The sequence below is a fragment of the Mytilus galloprovincialis genome, chromosome 8 (genome assembly GCF_965363235.1).
Source record: "Mytilus galloprovincialis chromosome 8, xbMytGall1.hap1.1, whole genome shotgun sequence".
Lineage (NCBI taxonomy): Eukaryota > Metazoa > Mollusca > Bivalvia > Mytilida > Mytilidae > Mytilus > Mytilus galloprovincialis.
The window spans coordinates 793,774-817,391 of record NC_134845.1 but is presented as its reverse complement, the minus strand read 5'-3'; the positions used below and the strand labels follow the sequence as shown (position 1 = coordinate 817,391).

At 34.3% G+C, this 23,618-nt stretch overlaps 1 protein-coding gene across 9 annotated transcripts in view; it reads left to right on the top strand.

The window, feature by feature from the left end:
* LOC143084815 (uncharacterized) overlaps window positions 1-23,618 on the top strand; it is a 99,141-nt gene that overhangs the window by 5,359 nt on the left and 70,164 nt on the right. For 7 of the 9 annotated variants that reach the window (XM_076260873.1, XM_076260878.1, XM_076260874.1 and 4 more), the window contains exons 3-11: window positions 1,010-1,110; window positions 1,904-1,969; window positions 2,633-2,717; window positions 5,025-5,417; window positions 17,950-18,222; window positions 18,666-18,831; window positions 19,474-19,599; window positions 20,618-20,743; window positions 22,904-23,138. In XM_076260873.1, coding sequence (XP_076116988.1) covers window positions 1,010-1,110; window positions 1,904-1,969; window positions 2,633-2,717; window positions 5,025-5,417; window positions 17,950-18,222; window positions 18,666-18,831; window positions 19,474-19,599; window positions 20,618-20,743; window positions 22,904-23,138 — 1,571 coding nt within the window. Of the gene's footprint in view, window positions 1-1,009; window positions 1,111-1,903; window positions 1,970-2,632; window positions 2,718-5,024; window positions 5,418-15,151; window positions 15,279-17,949; window positions 18,223-18,665; window positions 18,832-19,473; window positions 19,600-20,617; window positions 20,744-22,903; window positions 23,139-23,618 lie in introns of those variants that run through there. The other 2 variants (XM_076260879.1, XM_076260880.1) reach the window with 2 other exon arrangements.

Below are 23,618 nucleotides of genomic sequence, written 5' to 3'. Positions count from 1 at the left end.
GCCCTAGTTGGGCAGTTGCAAAATTAAGGTTTGATTTTCATGTCATATGTGATAAGGTTAGTCAGTTTCTTCCCGCAGGTTGCCGCCGTTTTCCTTCAAGTACTACGGTTTAATAGTATGCCAACAAAACTGACTGCCATGAAATTACATACGGTGTAGAAAGTGATGTTTATAAAACCAAAGCAAACAATAAAAGTTTTAAATCTTTGTCCATTTGTACAAGGAGCTGTAGTGGTTGAGCCATTTAACTTATGGTAATTTTACCAAACTGTGACCACAAGATGTGACATCAGGCCTCTGTTCAATTGGCAGTCCCACAATAAAAGTTCAATTTTCACGTCATACATTGTACATTTTATATGGTTAATTTGTCAGTTTCCTGCCTCAGTTCTGTGTTTTTTTCTGGGTCCTTTGGTTAACTCTGCCAACAAAACTGACTGTCTTACATGAAATTATCCATATGATGTAGAATGTGACATTGACGGTTGACCCCGTTCAAAGAAACCACCAGCATGTACACACAACAATGCTGCAATGCTTTAGACAACATTGGTCTAGAGACTTCATGATTTACATGTATAAAGCTTTTAAATGTAAAAAAAAAAAAAAAATCCCTACCTACCTACCCACCTGCTGATAGTGTGGGTCGGCAATGCCAAACAAACATTTTTTTAAGGGTGGCCTTGTATTTGCTTTAAAGCTTCATTTCTCAAAGATATTGGTAAAATGCTTTAACATACACAAAAAAGTTGTTTAGTTAATGCCCTTGAATAGACATGTGCAATGTGGGGACATTGGAACTCCGTTCTTATATTTTACTATACTGGTATTTCTAGTTTGTACTTTGCTTTTCACATGTAGATACTTGTGTAGTACTGAAAAATGGTTTTCTCCATTAGTATTATATATGCAATTGGTCATGGTGGAATATACATTTTGTATTACAATTTTATGATTTGTCTAGAAAGTTTTTTTTTAAGACACTGACAATGAGAATTTATCTTCACAGTTGATGCAAATACGAGAATTTAAAGACATGTATGGTGCTATAGAATGTCATCACAGAGATTTAAGATTGGCCCATCTCACTGGTAAAGCCAAAGATCTAATGTAAGTTGTGTCATCTTACTGGTAAAGCTAAAGATCTAATGAAAGTTGTGTCTTCTCACTGGTAAAGCCAAAGATCTCATGTAAGTTGTGTCATCTCACTGGTAAAGCCAAAGATCTCATGTAAGTTGAATTTATGGCCAATCTCACTGGTAATGCTAAAGATCTAATGTAAGTTGTGTTCATATTAGAAAGTTTACAATCAAAACATAACAAATTTAAGATTTGCCCATCTCACTGGTAAAGCTAAAGACTTTATGTAAGTTGTACTAATATTAGAAAGATTTGTTCCCACTAGAATGTTTTCCATAATAAACATTATATTTTGAAGAATATACATGGTCTTTGACCTGTTGACTATACAGAGAGTATATGTTACCAATAAAAACACTAGTGTGAAACAGAGTAATAGAAAACTAACTTACATTACCTCTTACTGGCCATGGGAAGATAACTCCTATAGAACATGTAAGAGGGAAATAACTTTCTATACATCTGACTGATCATGGAAAAGTAACTCTTGCATACTGTGTAAAGGCAAACAACTTTCTTTATCCCTTAATGACGAGGACATATGATATAGTCCTATTCATGATCATAACAATTGGATCAAAAGATTTTTAATTATGCAGATATGGAAGTGTAATTGGTATGGATTATAATTTTAAACAATAATGGCCACTACACTTACAGAAAGTGTTTGTCTACCTTTTTTGGTTGATCAGGCTACTGAATTTTGTTTTCATTGTTGCACATTTTATGATGAGATAATTAACTGTTAATATATTTATTTTAGGGTACAGGCCGAGCAAGACACCAGATTTTTTCATATTTTGATCAAAATGATGTGTGAAGTAAAACAGTAAGTATCATTTAGAATATTTGATAGATGAGCTTCATTGATATCAGCTATTTTTTTTCATCAAATTCTCCATATTTTCTTTTGTTCACTGCCTTTAAATCTTTGTTCTGAATGCACTTTTCAAAAAATGTCATGAACAAATTAAAATTTGACAAGTTAAGATTTATAGATTTGTGGTTAGTTCTGTTCACACTGTTGTAAACACTACTGGTGGCCATGTATCTTTAATTTAAAAAAAATGATTGGGGGTATATCATAAATTTAACACCCTGTCCATCAGCCTGTCTGTTTATGTACCTTGAAATTAAAAACCTTCACACAGTTTTAGTACTCCACCTGAAGTTAGTCATTAATGGAAATAATCCTGGTCCAACTTGCTAAGGGGAGATAATTGACATTCCTTTCTTCAATAAACTAATGATCTTTCTATTTTAATTAATTGTTTAGAGATTGGTGATTCCAATTCTCAAAAGACACTAATCAACTCAAGTTTGATTTTTAACTAATTAATTTCCTCAAATTTTTTAGAGAGGCCTGCAGTTAGAGGGTGTTTTGAAGAAGGGGAAAACAATCAACTATGGATTCTCTGTAAGAAGTATTTTTATGCATGTTTCCCTTAAACAATTAGAAAAGCTGATTTTACTATTATTTTTTTATTTGTAGGACTTCTTCAATGAAACAGAAAGACTCCCTGATTAAGGTCCATCATTGGTACACTTCCAACAAACATATTCTCCATACAGCTCCAGTAAGTATTGTAACCTCCCACTTTTTGTTGTTTGTTGTTTTTATAGTAATTAAGATGATAACACAATGTTGACTGCTGTACCCCTATTTTTGACATTTTTACTCTGAGTATGTTTGTTCACGCATCGTTGACAATGTAATGGAATTTGATGCGACTGTCATACAAGAAAGAGGTTTAGCTAGCTATAAAACCAGGTTCAATCCATCATTTTCTACATTAGAAAATGTCTGTACCAAGTCAGGAATATGACAGTTGTTATCCATTCGTTTGATGTGTTTGGACTTTTGATTTTACCTTTTGATTTTGTACTTTCCTTTTTGAATTTTCCTTGTAGTTCAGTATTTTTGTGTTTTTACTTTTTTTTCCCCAACAAACATATTCTCCATACAGCTCCAGTAAGTATTGTAACCTCCCACTTCCAACAAACATATTCTCCATACAGCTCCAGTAAGTATTGTAACCTCCCACTTCCAACAAACATATTCTCCATACAGCTCCAGTAAGTATTGTAACCTCCCACTTCCAACAAACATATTCTCCATACAGCTTCAGTAAGTATTGTAACCTCCCACTTCCAACAAACATATTCTCCATACAGCTCCAGTAAGTATTGTAACCTCCCACTTCCAACAAACATATTCTCCATACAGCTTCAGTAAGTATTGTAACCTCCCACTTCCAACAAACATATTATCCATACAGCTCCAGTAAGTATTGTAACCTCCCACTACCAACAAACATATTCTCCATACAGCTCCAGTAAGTATTGTAACTAACCTTCAATGTACACAAAGAGCACATGTTTTGTTCTTGTCTTCAAATATTATTTTTTAGGAATTACAGTAATTTATTTAAAAATATGAGAGGAAAAATTTTAAGTTCAGGAAATGAAACTATAAAATAAAATTGAGAATGGAAATGGGGAATGTGCCAAAGAGACAACAACCCGACCATAGAAAAAAACAACAGCAGAAGGTCACCAACAGGTCTTCAATGTAGCGAGAAATTCCCGCACCCGGAGGCGTCCTTCAACTGGCCCCTAAACAAATATATACTAGTTCAGTGATAATGAACGCCATACTAATTTCCAAATTGTACACAAGAAACTAAAATTAAAATAATACAAGACTAACAAAGGCCAGAGGCTCCTGACTTGGGACAGGCGCAAAAATGCGTAAATTTCATCATATGAACATCAGGCACAATCCTTCCTGTTAGGGGTTTAGTATCATACCATCATAACATATATTAGAAGAACATAACCCGTGTCATGCCAACAACTGGTTTTTGAATAAATGTGTTTAGTTCCGATGCAAAGACTCTATAAGTGAATCGATATTAACACCAAAATATGCAATCTTTAATGACCTGACAACAGTATCGTAACTATATCCCTTCTTAATAAGTCTATTCAAAGGTTTTGTTAGTTTTTGAGGTGAATACTGACACCTTTGTGCTTTATAAAGAATATTACCATAAAAAATTGGATGTGAAATACCTGAACGTACAAGAGGTCTGCATGTTGAGCTATATTTACGAATGATGTCCTTATACCGATGATAAAATTTAGTAAATGTTTTGACTAGTTTGTGATATCGAAAACCCTGGTGTAATAATTTTTCAGTAATACATAAATTTCTCTCGTTAAAATCTAAAACAGTGTTACATACACGAGCGAATCGTACAAGTTGAGATATATAAACACCGTATGATGATGATCTAAAAATGGATACTTAACGATAGGAAATGAAAAAATCATCTCTTTTATCATAAATTTTAGTATTCAGCTTTCCGTTAGTGATATAGATATCAAGATCGAGGAAAGGGCAGTGGTCATTGTTAGTATTAGCTTTATTTAAAGTAAGTTCAACAGGATAAATTTCTTTAATATACATACTGAAGTCGTATATTAAATGCAAGTTTATAATTTTGGCTATAATGAAAACAATGCAAACATTTTTGAATTAACAGAATGCCATTATAAAATGGCCTTGGGTGTTTTTGGTTGTACCCAGATCAAAGTCAGGTTGGATTCTGAATAAAGAGCCCATTTCATGATGGTATCTTTTTACGAAATGTTCCCTTGTAAGCTAGAATGTTAAAATATCTGGCTCATTAGTTGGATGTAGCACAATGAATCCCTAAGACATTAGTATGTTAATTGTTCTACAACTATTGATGTGTTTAATACCTTGACTAACTTTGAAGGTATCACTTGGTCAAAACCATTATGCATTGATTATGCAAATTTCATTCATGTGTTATTTGGGCATTGTTGTTGTCATGTAAAATCTAATGATTTTTCAGCGATTTGGGAAACAAAGAAAAGACTCAGCGTCCAGTAAGACTGCAGCACCACGGGCAAAGACAGCCTCTGCTAAACGTACAAAGAGTACCAAGACACACGCCCCTCCCAAACAACAGGAAGTGGAGACAACTACAGTCAGACTGGCATCAGCTGACGGATCTAAAAATAGAATCTTCTGTGAGACCCCATCTATTAGAACAGAATCTCCCTACAAAACAGGAACCTTTGACCTTGACCTTCTGCCATCTAATCAAGATTATGTAAATGATTATTTGTCAACAAATTACCTTCCTGATGGAGATAATAATAAAATGTCATCACTACAACATTTCCTGAATGACCTACCCGGTCCCAGTGACACAGGATCTCACCTTGCTGGACAACACTTTCAGGTAATTATTATTATTTTATTAGTTTATTGCATCTGGTAAAATGTTTTTGACCTGTCTGTACGCCCTTTAGTCCAGTACTTGTCATGGTAACTCCTGAAACCACACAAACAGAAATTCATGAAACTAAAATTACTTTGTAGATAATAAAGACATACTAAGTAGATGTGTATATACGCAGGAAATTGTGATTCAATTTTTTTCAAGGAGTTACGCCCCTTTGAACTAATTGACCTCTATATGCTGCTGCAACAGTTTGTCAACACAACCCCTCTGAAACCACACAACAGAATTTCATGAAACTTTGTAGATAAAAAGGACATACTATGTAGATGTGCATATTGACAGGAAATTTGGATTCAATTTTTTTCCAAAGTGTTATGCCCCTTTGAACTTATTGACCTCAATATACTACAGTCAGTCCTGTTTTTGTCATTGCAACTCCTCTGAAACTACACAATAGAATTTCATTAAACTTTGTATTTAATGTGGACATTATATGTCAATGTGCATATCCACAAGAAAATTTTTATCAGTTGACTTTTGTAGAGTTATGACTCTTTGAATTTAGGAATTGGGTGAGATTTTATTTGTTCAGTGACAATGTGGGGGCCTTTTACATGAAGTGCACCGTACTGTATATGAGGGTAGTAATGGGGGTACCTTCATGACGAATAACGGTTAAAATTTCTTGCCAAATGACGTTTTAACAGTAATTTTTGGTGCATGATGATAAAATGGACACTTTCTTTTAGACGATAAAAAAATCATCTGATTTTGACGCAGCACAGTATTTTTTTCCAAGAATGATGCTAACGCTATTTATTTGAGACCTCTGACTGTCTGACAATGATATTTTGACGAATCACTGTAAAATTTTAACCAATTTAATGTTAACGGTAGCCAAAAATGACTGTTTGACGGCTGACGATAAAGGGCATTACTACCCTCATACATATACTGAGGGTATGGCATTTTCAAGAGGAGCATATTTTGTTATTCTATACTTAATATTGTTGAGATTTATTGAAGTAATACCATGCAATTACTGGTGATATGTTTCTAGTGAAAAAGAGAATGATAGGCAAAGTAAGTTGGTAATGGTTTTATCTATGTGTTCAGGTGGTTTTTATGCCCAACCTACAATAGTAGAGGCACATTATGTTTTCTGGTCTGTGCATCTGTTTGTTCATCTGTCCGTCTGTCCTGCTTCAGGTTAGAGTTTTTAGTCAAGGTAGTTTTTGATGAAATTGAAGACTGAACAACTTGAAACTTAGTACACATGTTCCCATTGATATGATCTTTCTAATTTTAATGCCAAATAAGAGTTTTTATCCCAATTCCACGTTCGAATGAATGAATGAATTTTATGAATGAATTTTTTTTTTATTCTCATCAACTTATGACATAGTTATAGAGACATAAGTATATACAACAATATAATATACAGTGCATGTATGAGGAAAATGATATACATTAACCAGGAGGAGAGACTTTCACATTAACAGCTATAATATATCAACATAATTTTTCTAAAATTGTAATATTATTTGAGGAAAACAGATTACATAATTTCAAGGTATTTGGATTTATCCAACAAAATTCTGGTAAATATATTTGTCTTTCATTAACGAAAGATTTACAAGACAAAATCTAAGGATACTGGTCATTGATTTCAGCCGAGCCACAGATACGACACAATCTATGATTTCTCGACAGATTGTGCCATCTCCCTGTCTCAACTGGTGGCTACCACATCTAAATTTACAAAACAAATACATACAATTCAATGGTAAAATTGATATATATTCTTCAAATTTAAATTTTGAAGAATAAATTATGTTCCACTGAACATAGAAAATGATTGTGCAAGTGGGGCATTCGTGTACTATGGACACATTCTTGTTATTTATGTGTTCAGGTGATTTTTATTTAACTTCCAATTGATGAGTGTTACCTTTTCAGAATAGTTCCCTCCACATATTTCATATAGCATCCTGGTAAACAGGGAAATTTGAAATACCATCTTGTTTCTAAAAATATAGCATCAAATAGATAATACAAGTTATAAGAAAGTAAATTCAGATATCATCACATTATCATGATGCTAAAAGACTCTTAGGAGAACACTGAATAAGTTATAACCACATGACCACTTATCATGCAGGGTTAAAGGTTACAACTTACTAGTCCATGACTTATTGGTAGCAGTTATTTACTAGTCATGTTGGAAGAACTGCCTAGCAAAATAGACCTGCTAGCCTGAGACTTTTTATTAGATTGATTTAGGGGGAGGGGAAGGCAATATTCACAAACATTGATTCTTGTTATAATACCATTGTCAACACCCATCCTTTACCATGGGAATCTCTCTGTCCAAGATAAAATAAATGTTCTTTTCCCAGTCATAGGCATTTTTACTTTTTGATGACATATCAGCTCTATTTTTCCCTTCTTTACAGTTCTTGGTTTCAAAACAGACCATGTTTCTGGGGTGTCCCTACTAGAAAAGTCTAGAATATTTGGCAATACTATGTTGCATGGTTTTGTGTTGTCTGCCATGACAGGTCATATCGCCAGTCCCATCAATTCTCCGTTTCGGAATCTAATGCATTCTGGGTAATATGGGGACAAAGTCCCCAATTACGGTAGAAAAATCAATAAAAAAAAAAAATCAAAAATTTCGGGAAAATTTCCCTAATTTTTCATTCTACTAATGAACTCAAAATCGTTAACTTTTTTTTCAGATCTACTTCCTTTTCCGGTCTGCATCTGCACACAAATAATTTCCGTTCGGTCTTGTTTGCATGAGACTTTGAATAAAATGTATATTTATCAACATATATCAACAAATATAGGAAGGAATTCAACACCCATTCATTTTTAATAATTGTTTGATATGAAAAAAGGTTATCTGATAACAGCGTTTCTTTGTTTACATTGAATATGACGTCATAACTTAAATAACGTCACAACTAAATCCCTAACAACAGAACCAATATCGGAAACGTTACGGTATTTCCGTTTCTTTTATCAACATGATTGAATTAAAAAAAAATTAATACAGACTTCGTCCCTATTTACAGGTAATGCCTGCCTCATATTATTTTTAAGACGTACACCAGAAGGTTGTGATTGGTTTAGAATGTTCTAAACGATGGAAATTAATCCAATGGTGTAACGTTATTTTCATTTTGGTGTACAAACAATGAGATAACCCAGTCCTTTAGATTCTAAAAAGGCCAATTGAAAGTGACTCGGCATGAGCAACGTTCATGTACCTGTAACCCTACCCCAAGTACAGAGAAATCTTTATTGAAAGTGACTCGGCATGAGCAACGTTCATGTACCTGTAACCCTACCCCACGTACAGAGAAATCTATATTGAAAGTGACTCGGCATGAGCAACGTTCATGTACCTGTAACCCTACCCCACGTACAGAGAAATCTTTATTGAAAGTGACTCGGCATGAGCAACGTTCATGTACCTGTAACCCTACCCCACGTACAGAGAAATCTATATTGAAAGTGACTCGGCATGAGCAACGTTCATGTACCTGTAACCCTACCCCACGTACAGAGAAATCTATATTGAAAGTGACTCGGCATGAGCAACGTTCATGTACCTGTAACCCTACCCCACGTACAGAGAAATCTATATTGAAAGTGACTCGGCATGAGCAACGTTCATGTACCTGTAACCCTACCCCACGTACAGAGAAATCTTTATTGAAAGTGACTCGGCATGAGCAATGTTCATGTACCTGTAACCCTACCCCAAGTACAGAGAAATCTATATTGAAAGTGACTCGGCATGAGCAACGTTCATGTACCTGTAACCCTACCCCAAGTACAGAGAAATCTATATTGAAAGTGACTCGGCATGAGCAACGTTCATGTACCTGTAACCCTACCCCACGTACAGAGAAATCTTTATTGAAAGTGACTCGGCATGAGCAACGTTCATGTACCTGTAACCCTACCCCAAGTACAGAGAAATCTTTATTGAAAGTGACTCGGCATGAGCAATGTTCATGTACCTGTAACCCTACCCCACGTACAGAGAAATCTTTATTGAAAGTGACTCGGCATGAGCAACGTTCATGTACCTGTAACCCTACCCCAAGTACAGAGAAATCTTTATTGAAAGTGACTCGGCATGAGCAACGTTCATGTACCTGTAACCCTACCCCACGTACAGAGAAATCTATATTGAAAGTGACTCGGCATGAGCAACGTTCATGTACCTGTAACCCTACCCCACGTACAGAGAAATCTATATTGAAAGTGACTCGGCATGAGCAACGTTCATGTACCTGTAACCCTACCCCACGTACAGAGAAATCTTTATTGAAAGTGACTCGGCATGAGCAACGTTCATGTACCTGTAACCCTACCCCAAGTACAGAGAAATCTTTATTGAAAGTAAGGGATTTGTAATCAATACATGATACCTGTCCAACCAGTTATTCTTTCTATTTTTAAAAAAATGTACAAAATCAGTTTAAATTCCTGGAATCCAGGATTAAGTAACTGTGTCTGATGGCTAAGATAAAAATAGTGAGAAAGAGATTTTCCACTTTCTATTTGGGAAATGCTTAAAAAAAGTTTCCTAGTCCGTTTGGCATATGTGATTACAAGCTTTAATTGCCCATGGTGTAAATGTTCTTGTCGTAGGTGTCGGGCTAGTGGATTTTTAAATATCTGTCATTGTATGTTTTGCTCTGGAAATAAAAGAAGTCGGCATTTAGGTCACCTATTTTATACACCCATCAGAGATAGAATACATGTATGGTATATTGTTGTTTGAATCTCCATATGACCATTAGTCCACATGTAGAAAATGTTGTGGGTGAATTTCACGAAAACTGTTTGTAATATTTACACCAAGGTAGATTTAGAGGGGGGCCAGGGTGCATGAGTCCTCCCTCTTGGGGGAAAAATATGGTTGATTATTTAGGGAATCACTAAATCATGACTGGAATAGGTCCCCTTTTTAGCTCACCTGGCCCAAAAGGCCAAGTGAGCTTTTCCCATCACTGTGCGTCCGTAGTCCGTCGTCGTCCGTCGTTGTTAACTTTTACAAAAATCTTCTCCTCTGAGACTACTGGGCCAAATTAAACCAAACTTGGCCACAATCATCATTGGGGTATCTAGTTTAAAAAATGTGTCCGGTGAGCGGTGACCCGGCCAACCAACCAAGATGGCCGCCATGGCTAAAAATAGAACATAGGGGTAAAATGCAGTTTTTGACTTATAACTCCAAAACCAAAGCATTTAGAGCAAATCTGACATGGGGGTAAAATTGTTAATCAGGTAAAGATCTATCTGCCCTGAAATTTTCAGATGAATCGGACATTCCGTTGTTGGGTTGCTGCCCCTAAATTGGTAATTTTAAGGAAATTTTACTGTTTTTGGTTATTATCTTGAATAATATTAGCTCACCTGGCCCGAAGGACCAAGTGAGCTTTTCTCACCACTTGGCGTCCATCGTCCGGCGTCGTCGTCGTCGTCGTTAACAATTTACATTTTGAACTTCTTCTAGAGAACCACTGAATGGAATGGAACCAAACATGGCATGAATGTTCCTTATGAGGTGCTGACCAAGTGTTGTTACTTTGTAGCCGATCCATCATCCAAGATGGCCGCCAGCGGGGGACTTAGTTTAACATAGGACGCTACGGGAAATGCATACAAATGACTTCTTTTTGAGAACCATTGAATGGAATGAAACCAAACATGGCATGAATGTTCCTTATGAGGTGCTGACCAAGTGTTGTTACTTTGTTGCCGATCCATCATCCAAGATGGCCGCCAGCCGGGGACTTAGTTTAACATAGGACCCTATGGGAAATGCATACAAATGACTTCTTTTAGAGAACCACTGAATGGAATAAAACCAAACATAGCATGAATTATCCTTATGGGGTGCTGACCAAGTGTTGTAACTTTGTAGCCGATCCATCATCCAAGATGGCCGCCAGCGGGGGACTTTGTTTAACATAGGACCCTATGGGAAATGCATACAAATGACTTTTTCTAGAGAACCACTAAATGGAATGAAACCAAACATAGCATGAATGTTCCTTATGGAGTGCTGACCAAGTGTTGTTAATTTGTAGCCGATCCATTATCCAAGATGGCCACCAGCGGGGACTTAGTTTAACATAGGACCCTATTGGGAATGCATACAAATGACTTCTTCTAGTGAACCACTGAATGGAATGAAACCAAACATGGCATGAATGTTCCTTATGTGGTGCTGACCAAGTGTTGTTACTTTGTAGCCGATCCATCATCAAGGATGGCCGCCAGCAGGGGACTTAGTTTAACATAGGACCCTATGGGAAATGCATACAAATGACTTCTTTTAGAGAACCACTGAATGGAATAAAACCAAACATAGCATGAATGTTCCTTATGGGGTGCTGACCAAGTGTTGTTACTTTGTAGCCGATCCATCATCCAAGATGGCCGCCAGCCGGGGACTTAGTTTAACATAGGACCCTATGGGAAATGCATACAAATGACTTCTTTTAGAGAACCACTGAATGGAATGAAACCAAACATGGCATGAATGTTCCTTATGAGGTGCTGACCAAGTGTTGTTACTTTGTTGCTGATCCATCATCCAAGATGGCCGCCAGCCGGGGACTTAGTTTAACATAGGACCCTATGGGAAATGCATACAAATGACTTCTTTTAGAGAACCACTGAATGGAATAAAACTAAACATAGCATGAATGTTCCTTATGGGATGCTGACCAAGTGTTGTTACTTTGTAGCCGATCCATCATCCAAGATGGCCGCCAGCGGGGGACTTAGTTTAACATAGGACCCTATGGGAAATGCATACAAATGACTTCTTCTAGAGAACCACTAAATGGAATGAAACCAAACATGGCATGAATGTTCCTTATGGAGTGCTGACCAAGTGTTGTTACTTTGTAGCTGATCCATTATCCAAGAAGGCCGCCAGCGGGGGACTTAGTTTAACATAGGACCCTATTGGAAATGCATACAAATCACTTCTTCTAGTGAACCACTGAATGGAATGAAACCAAACATGGCATGAATGTTCCTTATGTGGTGCTGACCAAGTGTTGTTACTTTGTAGCTGATCCATCATCCAAGATGGCCGCCAGCGTGGGACTTAGTTTAACATAGGACCCTATGGGAAATGCATACAAATGACTTCTTTTAGAGAACCACTGAATGGAATGAAATCAAACATGGCATGAATGTTCCTAATGTGGTGCTGACCAAGTGTTGTTACTTTGTAGCCGATCCATTATCCAAGATGGCCGCCAGCGGGGGACTTAGTTTAACATAGGACCCTATGGGAAATGCATACAAATGACTTCTTTTAGAGAACCACTGAATGGAATAAAACCAAACATTGCATGCATGTTCCTTATGAGGTGCTGACCAAGTGTTGTTACTTTGAAGCCGATCCGTCATCCAAGATGGCGGGGACTTAGTTTAACATAGGACCCTATGGGAAATGCATACAAATGACTTCTTTTAGAGAACCACTGAATGGAATAAAACCAAACATGGCATGAATGTTCCTTATGAGGTGCTGACCAAGTGTTGTTACTTTGTAGCCGATCCGTCATCCAAGATGGCCACCAGTGGGGGACTTTTGCATGAAATTAAACATGTTCCTTTCCTTATAAATGAGGTTGTGTTGTCACTTTTAGCCAAATTTTATATTTTTTTTATATGATTTCAAAAACCCAAGTTGAATCAGGTGAGCGATACAGGCTCTTGAGATCCTCTAGTTATAGATAGAGATAAACTGTAAACAGCAATAATGTTCAGCAAAGTAAGATTCACAAATAAGTCAACATGACCGAAATGGTCAGTTGACCCCTTTAGGAGTTATTGCCCTTTATAGTCAATTTTTAACCATTTTTCGTAAAATCTTTTACAAAAATCTTCTCCTCTGAAACTACTTGGCCAAATTAATCCAAACTTGGCCACAATCATCATTGGGGTATCTAGTTTAAAAAATGTGTGGCGTTACCCTGCCAACCAACCAAGATGGCCGCCATGGCTAAAAATAGAACAGAGGGGTAAAATGTAGATTTGGCTTATAACTCTAAAACCAAAGCTTTTAGAGCAAATCTGATGAAGGGTAAAATAATCTATTAGGTCAAGATCTATCTGCCCTGAAATTTTCAGACAAATCGGACAACCCGTTGTTTGGTTGCTGCCCCTGAATTAGAAATTTTAAGGAAATTTCACAGTTTTTGCTTATTATCTTGAATATTATTATAGATAGAGATAAACTGTAAACAGCGATAATGTTCAGCAAAGTAAGATTTACAAATAGGTCAACATGACCAAAATTGTCAGTTGACTCCTTAAGGAGTTATTGCCCTTTATAGTCAATTTACTAAATATTTTCCTCTGTTACTAATGGGCCAAGTTCATTGTAGATAGAGATAATTGTAAATAGCAAGAACGTTCAGTAAAGCAAGAACTTCAAACACATCACCATCTGACATCAAAACAGAATTTTGTCATGAATCCATTTGTGTCCTTTGTTTAATATGGACAAACACCAAGGTGAGCGACACAGGCTCTTTAGAGCCTCTAGTTAAACAAAAATTTCTGGATCCACCCAAAATATTAAAGACGGTGACATACTATTTTTTGCACTTTGTATCTGTCTTATAAAATTTGTTGTTACAAATTCTCAGGAATTGCAAAATAGACCATCCTGTATCAGGCTTTATGTTAGCATGTCATACTGTGTGGTCAGTTTTCAGATTCATTGCTCTTTAACTTCCAGTTTCAAATACTTAATTTTGTAAACACATACCAGTAATCTTAATTCATCACATGAACAGTTCTATTTAATAACATTACCTTTCCCTCAAGATTGATTGATTGATTGGTATTTAACACCACTTTCAACACTATTGTGCTATTTCATGCTGGTCAGTCTTTATTGTTGAAGGAAGCTGGAGTGCTCAGAGAGAACCAGTGACCATTGCTCTTCACTCTAGATTGAAGCAGGATAATAAAAAAACTTTATATGTACCAGTGAAAATAAAGCATTCATTTAATTTGTATACATAACCTGTACAATAGCTGGCAGATGACAAAAAAGTAAACAAATGATGTCCATGTTATATAAGTTAGATTTAATTGTACTTTAAAGTCATTATTGGTTTCATTTTTGATAAGAAATTTTAAATAAAGAGATATTTAATTACTCAAAGTCAATGGTGTGTTTAAATTAATTGAAGTATAGAAAATCATTAACTGACTTTAAAGTTCCTTTACTGTACAATGAAATGAATCCATTGATCTTAACCCTGCTTTTGTTTTAGAAATGACTTCTGTTTAAACTTAATCATTTGGAGGATTTAATTATGTTTTTACAAGGATATACACTGTGCATTATTTCCCGTTTGGAACCTCAAAAGTGAGAATGCATGATAACTAAGATTGCAGGTGATGCCATACCTGAACTAAGATTGCAGGTGACTTCATACCTGTGACAGGTGTAATACTTTTACTTGATTAATTGTCTCCAGTGATAACCTAACATTTTTGTTTCTTTTCAAAGTTTGAAATTTATTATATTTTTCCCTTTACAATTTGTTCTACCTACAGAGAGAAATATAGATGATTTATTTTAAGTTTGAGACGATGTCGATGATTATATCAGGATTAATGGTCGGTGAACGTTTGTACACTGTGTTGACAAGAAATCTTGTGTCAATAGTTATAGTGTAAATAGGAACAATTATTACAATGAAGTAGAAATAATGGAATAGAATTGACAGTGCTTTTAGATTCTCAACATTTTACTATTATAACCGTTGGAGTAAATAAATTCTCTCTATAGTAAGTTACACGTTAACATTGTATAGTCAATACAAACTATCAATAGACATTTATATATTTAACTAGAATTGGACAGAAAATAAACATTTGTTAGGAAAGGTATGCTTCAGTGGAACAATTGACAGATTAAGCAACTCTTACTAAGCCAAGGAAGATAATGAAGAATTACGGGATAAAAATTAAAAAAGTTGTTTGGTAAAGGTGTTGTTAAGAATTATTTTGGGAAGAACTATATAGATAAATATTTCTAGTTATTGAGTGACTGTAAATACAGCATTGAAGCATCAATTGATCATCCATCAATATAATAAATCAATATATGTCTTCTATGATTGTGTAACATAGATTCTAATAGTCAACTTTTCTCTGAATTCATGCCATGATAGAGCATCTAATTGCTTCATTATTCTGTTCGTCCAAAAATATTTTTTTCAGAAGATAAGTTAACTTTGTTTTGACCAATATCCCTCTTTACAAACACACAATAGATATTACCTCAGTTTAGTGAATAAAGATATGAATAACATAAAGAAAGACACATTTTCTTTTCCTCTTTTAAACTATAGCCAGACTGACACAAAAATGTCAACTTAAACTGTATAGCCAGACTGACCCAAAAATGTCAACAACCAAAAACTGTATAGCCAGACTGACCCAAAAATGTCAACAACCAAAAACTGTATAGCCAGACTGACCCAAAAATGTCAACAACCAAAAACTGTATAGCCAGACTGACCCAAAAATGTCAACAACCAAAAACTGTATAGCCAGACTGACCCAAACAACAACCAAAAACTGTATAGCCAGACTGACCCAAACAACAACCAAAAACTGTATAGCCAGACTGACCCAAACAACAACCAAAAACCAGAGGAAAAGGCTTAAACTTATTCATTCAAATCTAACAATATGTTGTCACAATTCTTCATTACAACTGACTAAGTTTAAATTTTATCCCCCCAATAAAACAGGTAAAATTTTCCTACCATTACGTAAATATGATTGGTTTTCTTGTTGCTCAAAATTTGCGCTTTCTGTGTGTAGTAGTTGTGTCAAAAAATGTCCTGTATCCAACAGACATTATGCTGTGATTAAAACTTTTTTCATAATCTACATGTTAAAGTTTGTTGTAATAATAGACCACTTTCGAGTTCATCTGTGACCTGAAAAAACTCGTCAATTATACACGCTTTTGTGACGTCATTTACCAGATAGAGGGGATCGCCTGTATCTCTGCACTAAAAACGTTCATCAAGCGTCTTAGTGATCGTCATTTTGCAGGATAAACTAGAAATAAAGTTTGTTGGGTAGGTACTTAATCACAATTCCCTAATGACAGCTGTGGAGATTGTCAATAATTAGAATTTAATTTACCAAATAATTCTTAGCAATATAGCTTTATAGTTTTTCAACTACTCCCTCAACATGGAAACGGAAGTCACAACGCACCTAAACGCACAAGTGACGTTCACCAAAACCAAAGGTTTTGACGGAAATGCATCGAACTCGAAAGTTGTCTATTAAGTCAGTCTAAGGAGACCTATTCATGATATTTGGTATGGAGTTGTTTGTCAGGACAACATCCATTTAATATGAAACAATTCTAGGTCTCAAAATGTCCATCTACTTCAACAGTTTTATGTCTTGCATGACAACTATGAGTCAAAAAGGGAGCATGATGTATGCTGTTTTTGTTTTCATGTTTAGTTAAAATATATTTTGTTTTTCAAAAACGTGAAATGGATAAGACACAAGTCTTTCAACTTTGTTTTCATGGATAGCCATAGTGCTAAAGGCTTATACAAAATATCATTGACTTATTGTAGTTCCCCCTGAAATGACCTAATCACACAAGGTATAACAAATTGCTGACAACGGTGAGGCCATTTTATTATCATATTATAAATAGATGAGACATATCTCTTTGTCCACAGTTTATGTTTCTCCTGATTCATTTTGAAAATTTTAAGTTTACTCAAGATTTGTTAGAAGTGTTTTCACCTGAATTTAAATTGTTTAAGATAGTTATGTAATTATGTTTGTATAAGCTACCTAATTATCACCTATCATGTCCACACTTCACAAGGAGGTGAAATTTGTTTTAAATAGGTAAACAGTAAACATTGAATCGTGTCTTCCTAATCCTTATATACTAGTAAACAGTGTGTAATAGCAAAACAGTAAACATAAAATTGTGTCTACCAAATCTCTATATACAAGTAAACAGTGTGTAATACCTTATTCAAATTTGGAAAAGTGACCACAATGATGGCCATGTAAATATCGGATAGAAAAATTGTTTACAGTTCACCCATCATCTTGTTATGAAATTAAAGTTTCTTCATAATATAAGTTCCAAGTGGAAGAAATATTACAGAATTTGTTCCTCATACAGAATAAACAGACAAGGGTTATACTATATACACTGATCATGGATGTTTATACCATATTATGTGAATATTTTTGATATCATTGATATTGACATCTGGGTAAGTCTTGAAAAGGTTTGCTAAATATGTTGTTTAGCCCCTCACAACCCAAATCTCCAATAGACTGGATGAGTTATTTCTTTATTAAATTATGTTCTATTATCATGGAAACATTTAACATAGTTGCATATATATAGATTATGTGGCAGTGAGTACTAAATATATTATTATCCTGTTTACAGATACACAAATCTCCTGGTTCTCTTGGTGATAGTGGAGACACGCCCCCTGGATCCCCTCGAGAAGATATAGATGGTTCAGCGGTCAGTCCTAACTATATTGACAGTTTAATTAACTACAGTCATAAGAATGAGGATGACGATGAGGGACCAGAGTTTGAAGTAGAAGTTACAATTGGACCTGACGATTCAGACATGCACGAGTCACGAAGAAAACTGTCACGGGGTAGGACACCATCGGCAAGCTTCAGAAGAGATCAAGTTTTATCAGATCAGGTTAGTACAACAACGTATTTTATCAAAACATTAAAAGTTTATTCAAAGAGCTTTTTTAACATGGATAGAAGCATTATATGTTTTGCACTTAGAAATGTTAAGTAGGCATCAAAGTTGAATACATAGTTAGATCAGGTGACATTGCATATAGATATAATAAGATGATGTGGTATGAGGGCCAATGAGACAACTCTACATTCAAATCACAAATTGTAAAAGTAAACCATATGCATTAAAGGTCAACACAGAGCAGTGACTCACATGGAAAAGCAATTCAAACAGGAAAACCAATGGTCTTATCTATATAGAAAATGAGAAATGAGAATCACTTATGAACCACATCAACAAATGACAATCACTGAACAACAGGTTCCTGACTTAGTACATAACTTTTTTATATCAGCACCTGTCTCTATAATATATTACACATGTCTATGTTTCAGTCATCAAATATATCCATAGCGTTACCTAAGAAGATGATTCACCCTATCGCTAGCTTGGTGAACCCCCATGCCACCCTAGCGGCAGCAGAGGCTAAGAGGGCCGAGGAGGAGTATCTGAATTCTAGGCAGGATGTTTACACTCCATTGAGGCCAAGCAGACATACAAGTAAGATTTACATTGAAGATTCTTCTGATCATGGTGAAGTAATAATTACAGCATGAATATTCAGTATTAAACTAAAGTTATCTCAAAATGTTACAGATCAAAGAATGAATCTAGCATCTCTTAAGCTTTATTTGGTCTTTGAATTAAATGATAGCCACACATCAACTGTTCAGTTTATTTTGAAGAGATTGCTTACATTTGTTTTGCACACACATATGTATATCTATTGGTTGTATATTTATATTTAAAAAAATCATGGTGATAGTAAACTTATGTTTTTTAGTAGCTTTTCACATTATGACATATTGGAACATTATGAAACATTTAGGTATTGCAAAACACAACACTGCATTTAATTTTGTATACTGGGTGGTTGTTCCACTTGAACACTATATTGTCATGGCTATTCCAGAAAGAAAATGTATAAGGGTTGGAAGACACTTTGAATTGATTATGTTGCAAAGGAGTTCGAAACAGTCTTTGCAATTTGAATACATATTTGAATTTTTTTTTTTGATTATATAAGTTATAGTTCATAAAAAGTGTCTGCCATTACCCCTATACATTTTCCCTAGAATAGAAAATAGCAAGCATATAAGTTTGTTTACATGGTGGTAGATGATATATACACATTGTTTATAGGTGCACAGATAAGAAGTCACATGACCACACCAGTTGGTGGACGACCTCTGTCTAACACAAGGGCAGAGAACCTCAATCAGTGGAAACACTTTAATCAGGATTTCTCCTACGGTCAGGATATATTAGGTATTGGAAGATATAAACCTTGTTTTTTAAAGTGATGAATTGTTATTTAAGTTCTCCAACTTTGAAAAGCTTAGAAGGTGGATTTTTACAGGACATAATTTAAGAGTTATCCCCCCTAAACGAAAGTGTTGTATACCTTAAAATTAAAGTGTTTTTAACTGTGAATTATGGAAGAAAAGCTAAGAAAGCAGCATATTACAATATAATTTCATAGGAACAAAGTAAAAATTTAATGATGATTCATTGAAGTATCAAATTTAAAATGAATGAAATTTGAATTTTGAATCCTTTATCAAATATTCAGACATTATTAAGCTCATTATTAAATTTCATACTTATTATCGTGACTCCACTTAAAAATGCTTGGAAATGAAATTGAACTCTTTTCCATCCAAAGAGAGTTTCTTAGGTTACTAAGCGTTGACCAAATCATTTAAAATTTCACATATTTTTACTATAAAACTTCTACACTAAAGTAGAGTTTGAACTTTACATTTTCACATTAGGTGTTGTAAACTAATCCCATAATGATTGATATAATTGCCAGTTATATATAAGCAACTTTTAAGAATTTCTCTTCATAGCAAAATGTTTATACTATGTTATATTTTTAAGTAAAGAGACAACTTTTGTATAACTTTCTGTTCTATGCTAACTGTCTTTCTCCTAAGCTTATATTTATCATTTCATTTTAATTATCATTTTGTTTTGTTTGAAAGAAACTGACTCTAGCTATTTAGATTATGGTTCAATTGCTATGCTTGATTATCTTATGTTTTTACAAGATTTCTTTTTATTGTGGTTCAGTGTGCCACTTAGATAATACTTCCTCATTAGGATCATAGCTTATCACCTATCAGATATGTTTGCTTTTTTATTTGGGATGGAAATTATATTGACCTTTTTCATAGGAATTTCATTTGATAAGAGTCAGTTTCTTTCACTTATATGCACTATAATCCTGATTTTTTAACTGTGTAAACCTCTTATTTAACCAATGATTTATTTGTAAACTAAGGAAAGCTGAACTTTGTTGGTCGCAGTGGAACAGCGTTAGATGTTCGTTACTCATCACATGGACATGGCGAGTCCCCAGAGAATACTACTCCATATGTACTGGCTTATCTGGCCAACCAATCACTTGGTATACTTCGTTTACTTTTTGTTAAAAGCACATTATAGATTTATATTTATTTGCATGTGGGATTTAAGGGAATATATTGGTGTGAGGCACCTCCAAAGTATAGTAAGAGCATTTGGTTTTATTGGCTTTTAAGTATATTTATATAAGCTGTATATTGAAGTTAGGCACACCCAAGTATAGAAAGCACATTTGGTATTTTGGCTACTGCATTATATAGATATTTAAGCTGTATATCCAAATGAGGGACTTCTCAGGTTAATAAAGCACACTGGTCAACATTGTATACAGAAAGGATTGCATATTACCCATAAAACATTGCATGTTACCTTTAAAGAAGCAGGGTTGGCAAAGTATTATCCGTCCAGGAAAACCCAGGTCCGAGTTTTCCCGGACTGGGCAATACTCCCGCAAATGGGTAATACTGGGCAATAGTGGGCAATATGATTTATTAAGCTTATTTTAACACAAAATAGTAAAGACTTGTTGTAGTTTCATAGTAATATAGCTAAATATATACTTTTTATACAGATAACCATTGAGAGTCATTTCTATAAGATTGAAAATTCAAATTAAAGTATGTTTATAATATTTCATGTCTTAAATGTATTGCATTTGTGTTTGAACATTGATTCTCTCTTAAATTCATCCCAATATTTTATATTACCCAGTATTGCCCAGTATCACCTGGTAAAACCCTGTAAAACCCGGGTTTTCTTAGTATTTCCCACTGGGGTGGGCAATACCCATAAAACCCGGGGTTTTGCCAACCATGTAAAGAAGGCAACAGTAGTATACTGCTTTTCAAAAGTCTAAAATGGATAGAGAGAAAACAAAACAAGGCTACTAAACTAAAACCGATGGAAACACATCAAGTATAAGAAGAAACCAACAGAACAACAAAAACACTGAAGTGCAACAAAAACAAACGTAAATGGATTATTTGATAATAACTGCTATTGCATATTACACAGAAAGTATTACATATTACACACAAAGTATTGCACATTATACACAAAGTATTGCATATTACACACAAAGTATTACATATTATACATAAAGTATTACATATTTCAAAGTATTACATATTACAAACTACCCATAAACCATTGCACATTACCCAGAAAGCATCACTCATTACCCATAAAGCAATGCATTATTTCAAACATATGATACAGATTTGCACAATCAATATACACATACAGGTAACAACACACTAATACACACTAATCACTTTATAACACAACTTACTTCATAATTACTGATTCTTTTCTTCATCTGATTATAAAAAACATAATTTTCATTTAGTAAACACTTCACTTTATAGTATAATGCTTTCATAGTATCATGCAATTGAGAATATACTATCAATAATATAACACATTTTGAAGATTGCAAATTAGTATTTCAATAAACTTGCTAATTTTATGCGCTATTAAAGATGACAATGATTTGTAATCTAAAGGTATCCATTTGGTAGGTATGGTCATCAAATTTAATTTCCGTAGCAAAATCATAGTTTGTTTAAAATCATGAGAAAAAACAAAACGTGAAAGAATATTAATGCATATATTACTATTATATTAGGCTTTACATAATCTTAGATTATATTATTAACCAAATTATTTTCGTTATATTTTTTTAATTTCATGTGCTCTATAGGTGTATACTACATACATTACCTTAAAAAGGACAGGATTTAAAATGTTTTAAATGTATAATGACTTTAATTTACTTATTGTTATCTTTGTTAAAAATAAACCAAAAGAATATAGATAACATTTGGGTTGCCATGTTTTAATGTTCAAATATATTTCTATTACTTTATGATAATGATTTCTATTGTGGGAGGTTCAGTGATTAATTGAAATATGAAAAATAACGAAAACAATTTGGTTTAATAAATTTTATGCTTTTACACTGTTTAACAAATATTTATTTTAATTTATCTTGATGATTTCTGTTCGTCTCATAGAACCTCATTTAGTTTCTGTTTTTATCTTAAATTAGTGGTCATGTAAGTTATTATTCAGATTATTTTCTTGCAACATTTTTTTTCTTTAAGTCAGAAATGTTAAATATAATGGTTTAAGTATAGGTTTAGTAAAAATCCAAGCTATGCATTCACATATATTTGAATTATTTATTCAATTACTTATTAAGTGATGCAGTCAGCCCCAATCCAAGTGGACAAAGAAAATCGCCTTTTAAATCGGCCACTGGAAGAGTTCTATGAAATGGCAGAGGATTATTGTCCATCTAAACTTCCTAAGTGCCATCATCCTGTGGTCAGCAAACCTCCGACTCAACCGAAGTCAGCTCCACCAAAATCTTCTCGGTCAGATGGAACCAGTAAATCAGCCAGAACACATCAACTTGGTAGAAATCTACTGGAAAAGTGAGTCAGTCAAACAGTTCATTATTATTGTTTTATAACATTAATTAATATCCTTGTTTGATATACATTTGTGCTGTCATAAAACCAGAAAGATAAATGCCTTTGGTTAATATCAGTGACTCTTTTCACAAAAAATCTTACGACCTAAATTGATTGAAAGTTATACTGAAATGTGTAGGACTTGTGAGTTCTTTTTACTCTTTAAGATTGTTAGTGAAAAGTGTTGTTGATCTTTAACAATTTTAACTTTGATGTAACTTCTCATATTTTGAAAGTGATTAGAGTCAGCTGTTATAACTGATTTGCATGTTAATTTTTTTTCTGAAGATTTGCAGCACACTTCAAGTAGACATCAAACCACCAACGAAAATAATTAATCAGCATCTAAAGGTCAACTGAGTCAGATTCTGTTAAGAGATCAAGTAATCTTATGTGTAAATTTTTCTTTGGAATATTTTCTTTTAAAAGAATGGAAGCTTA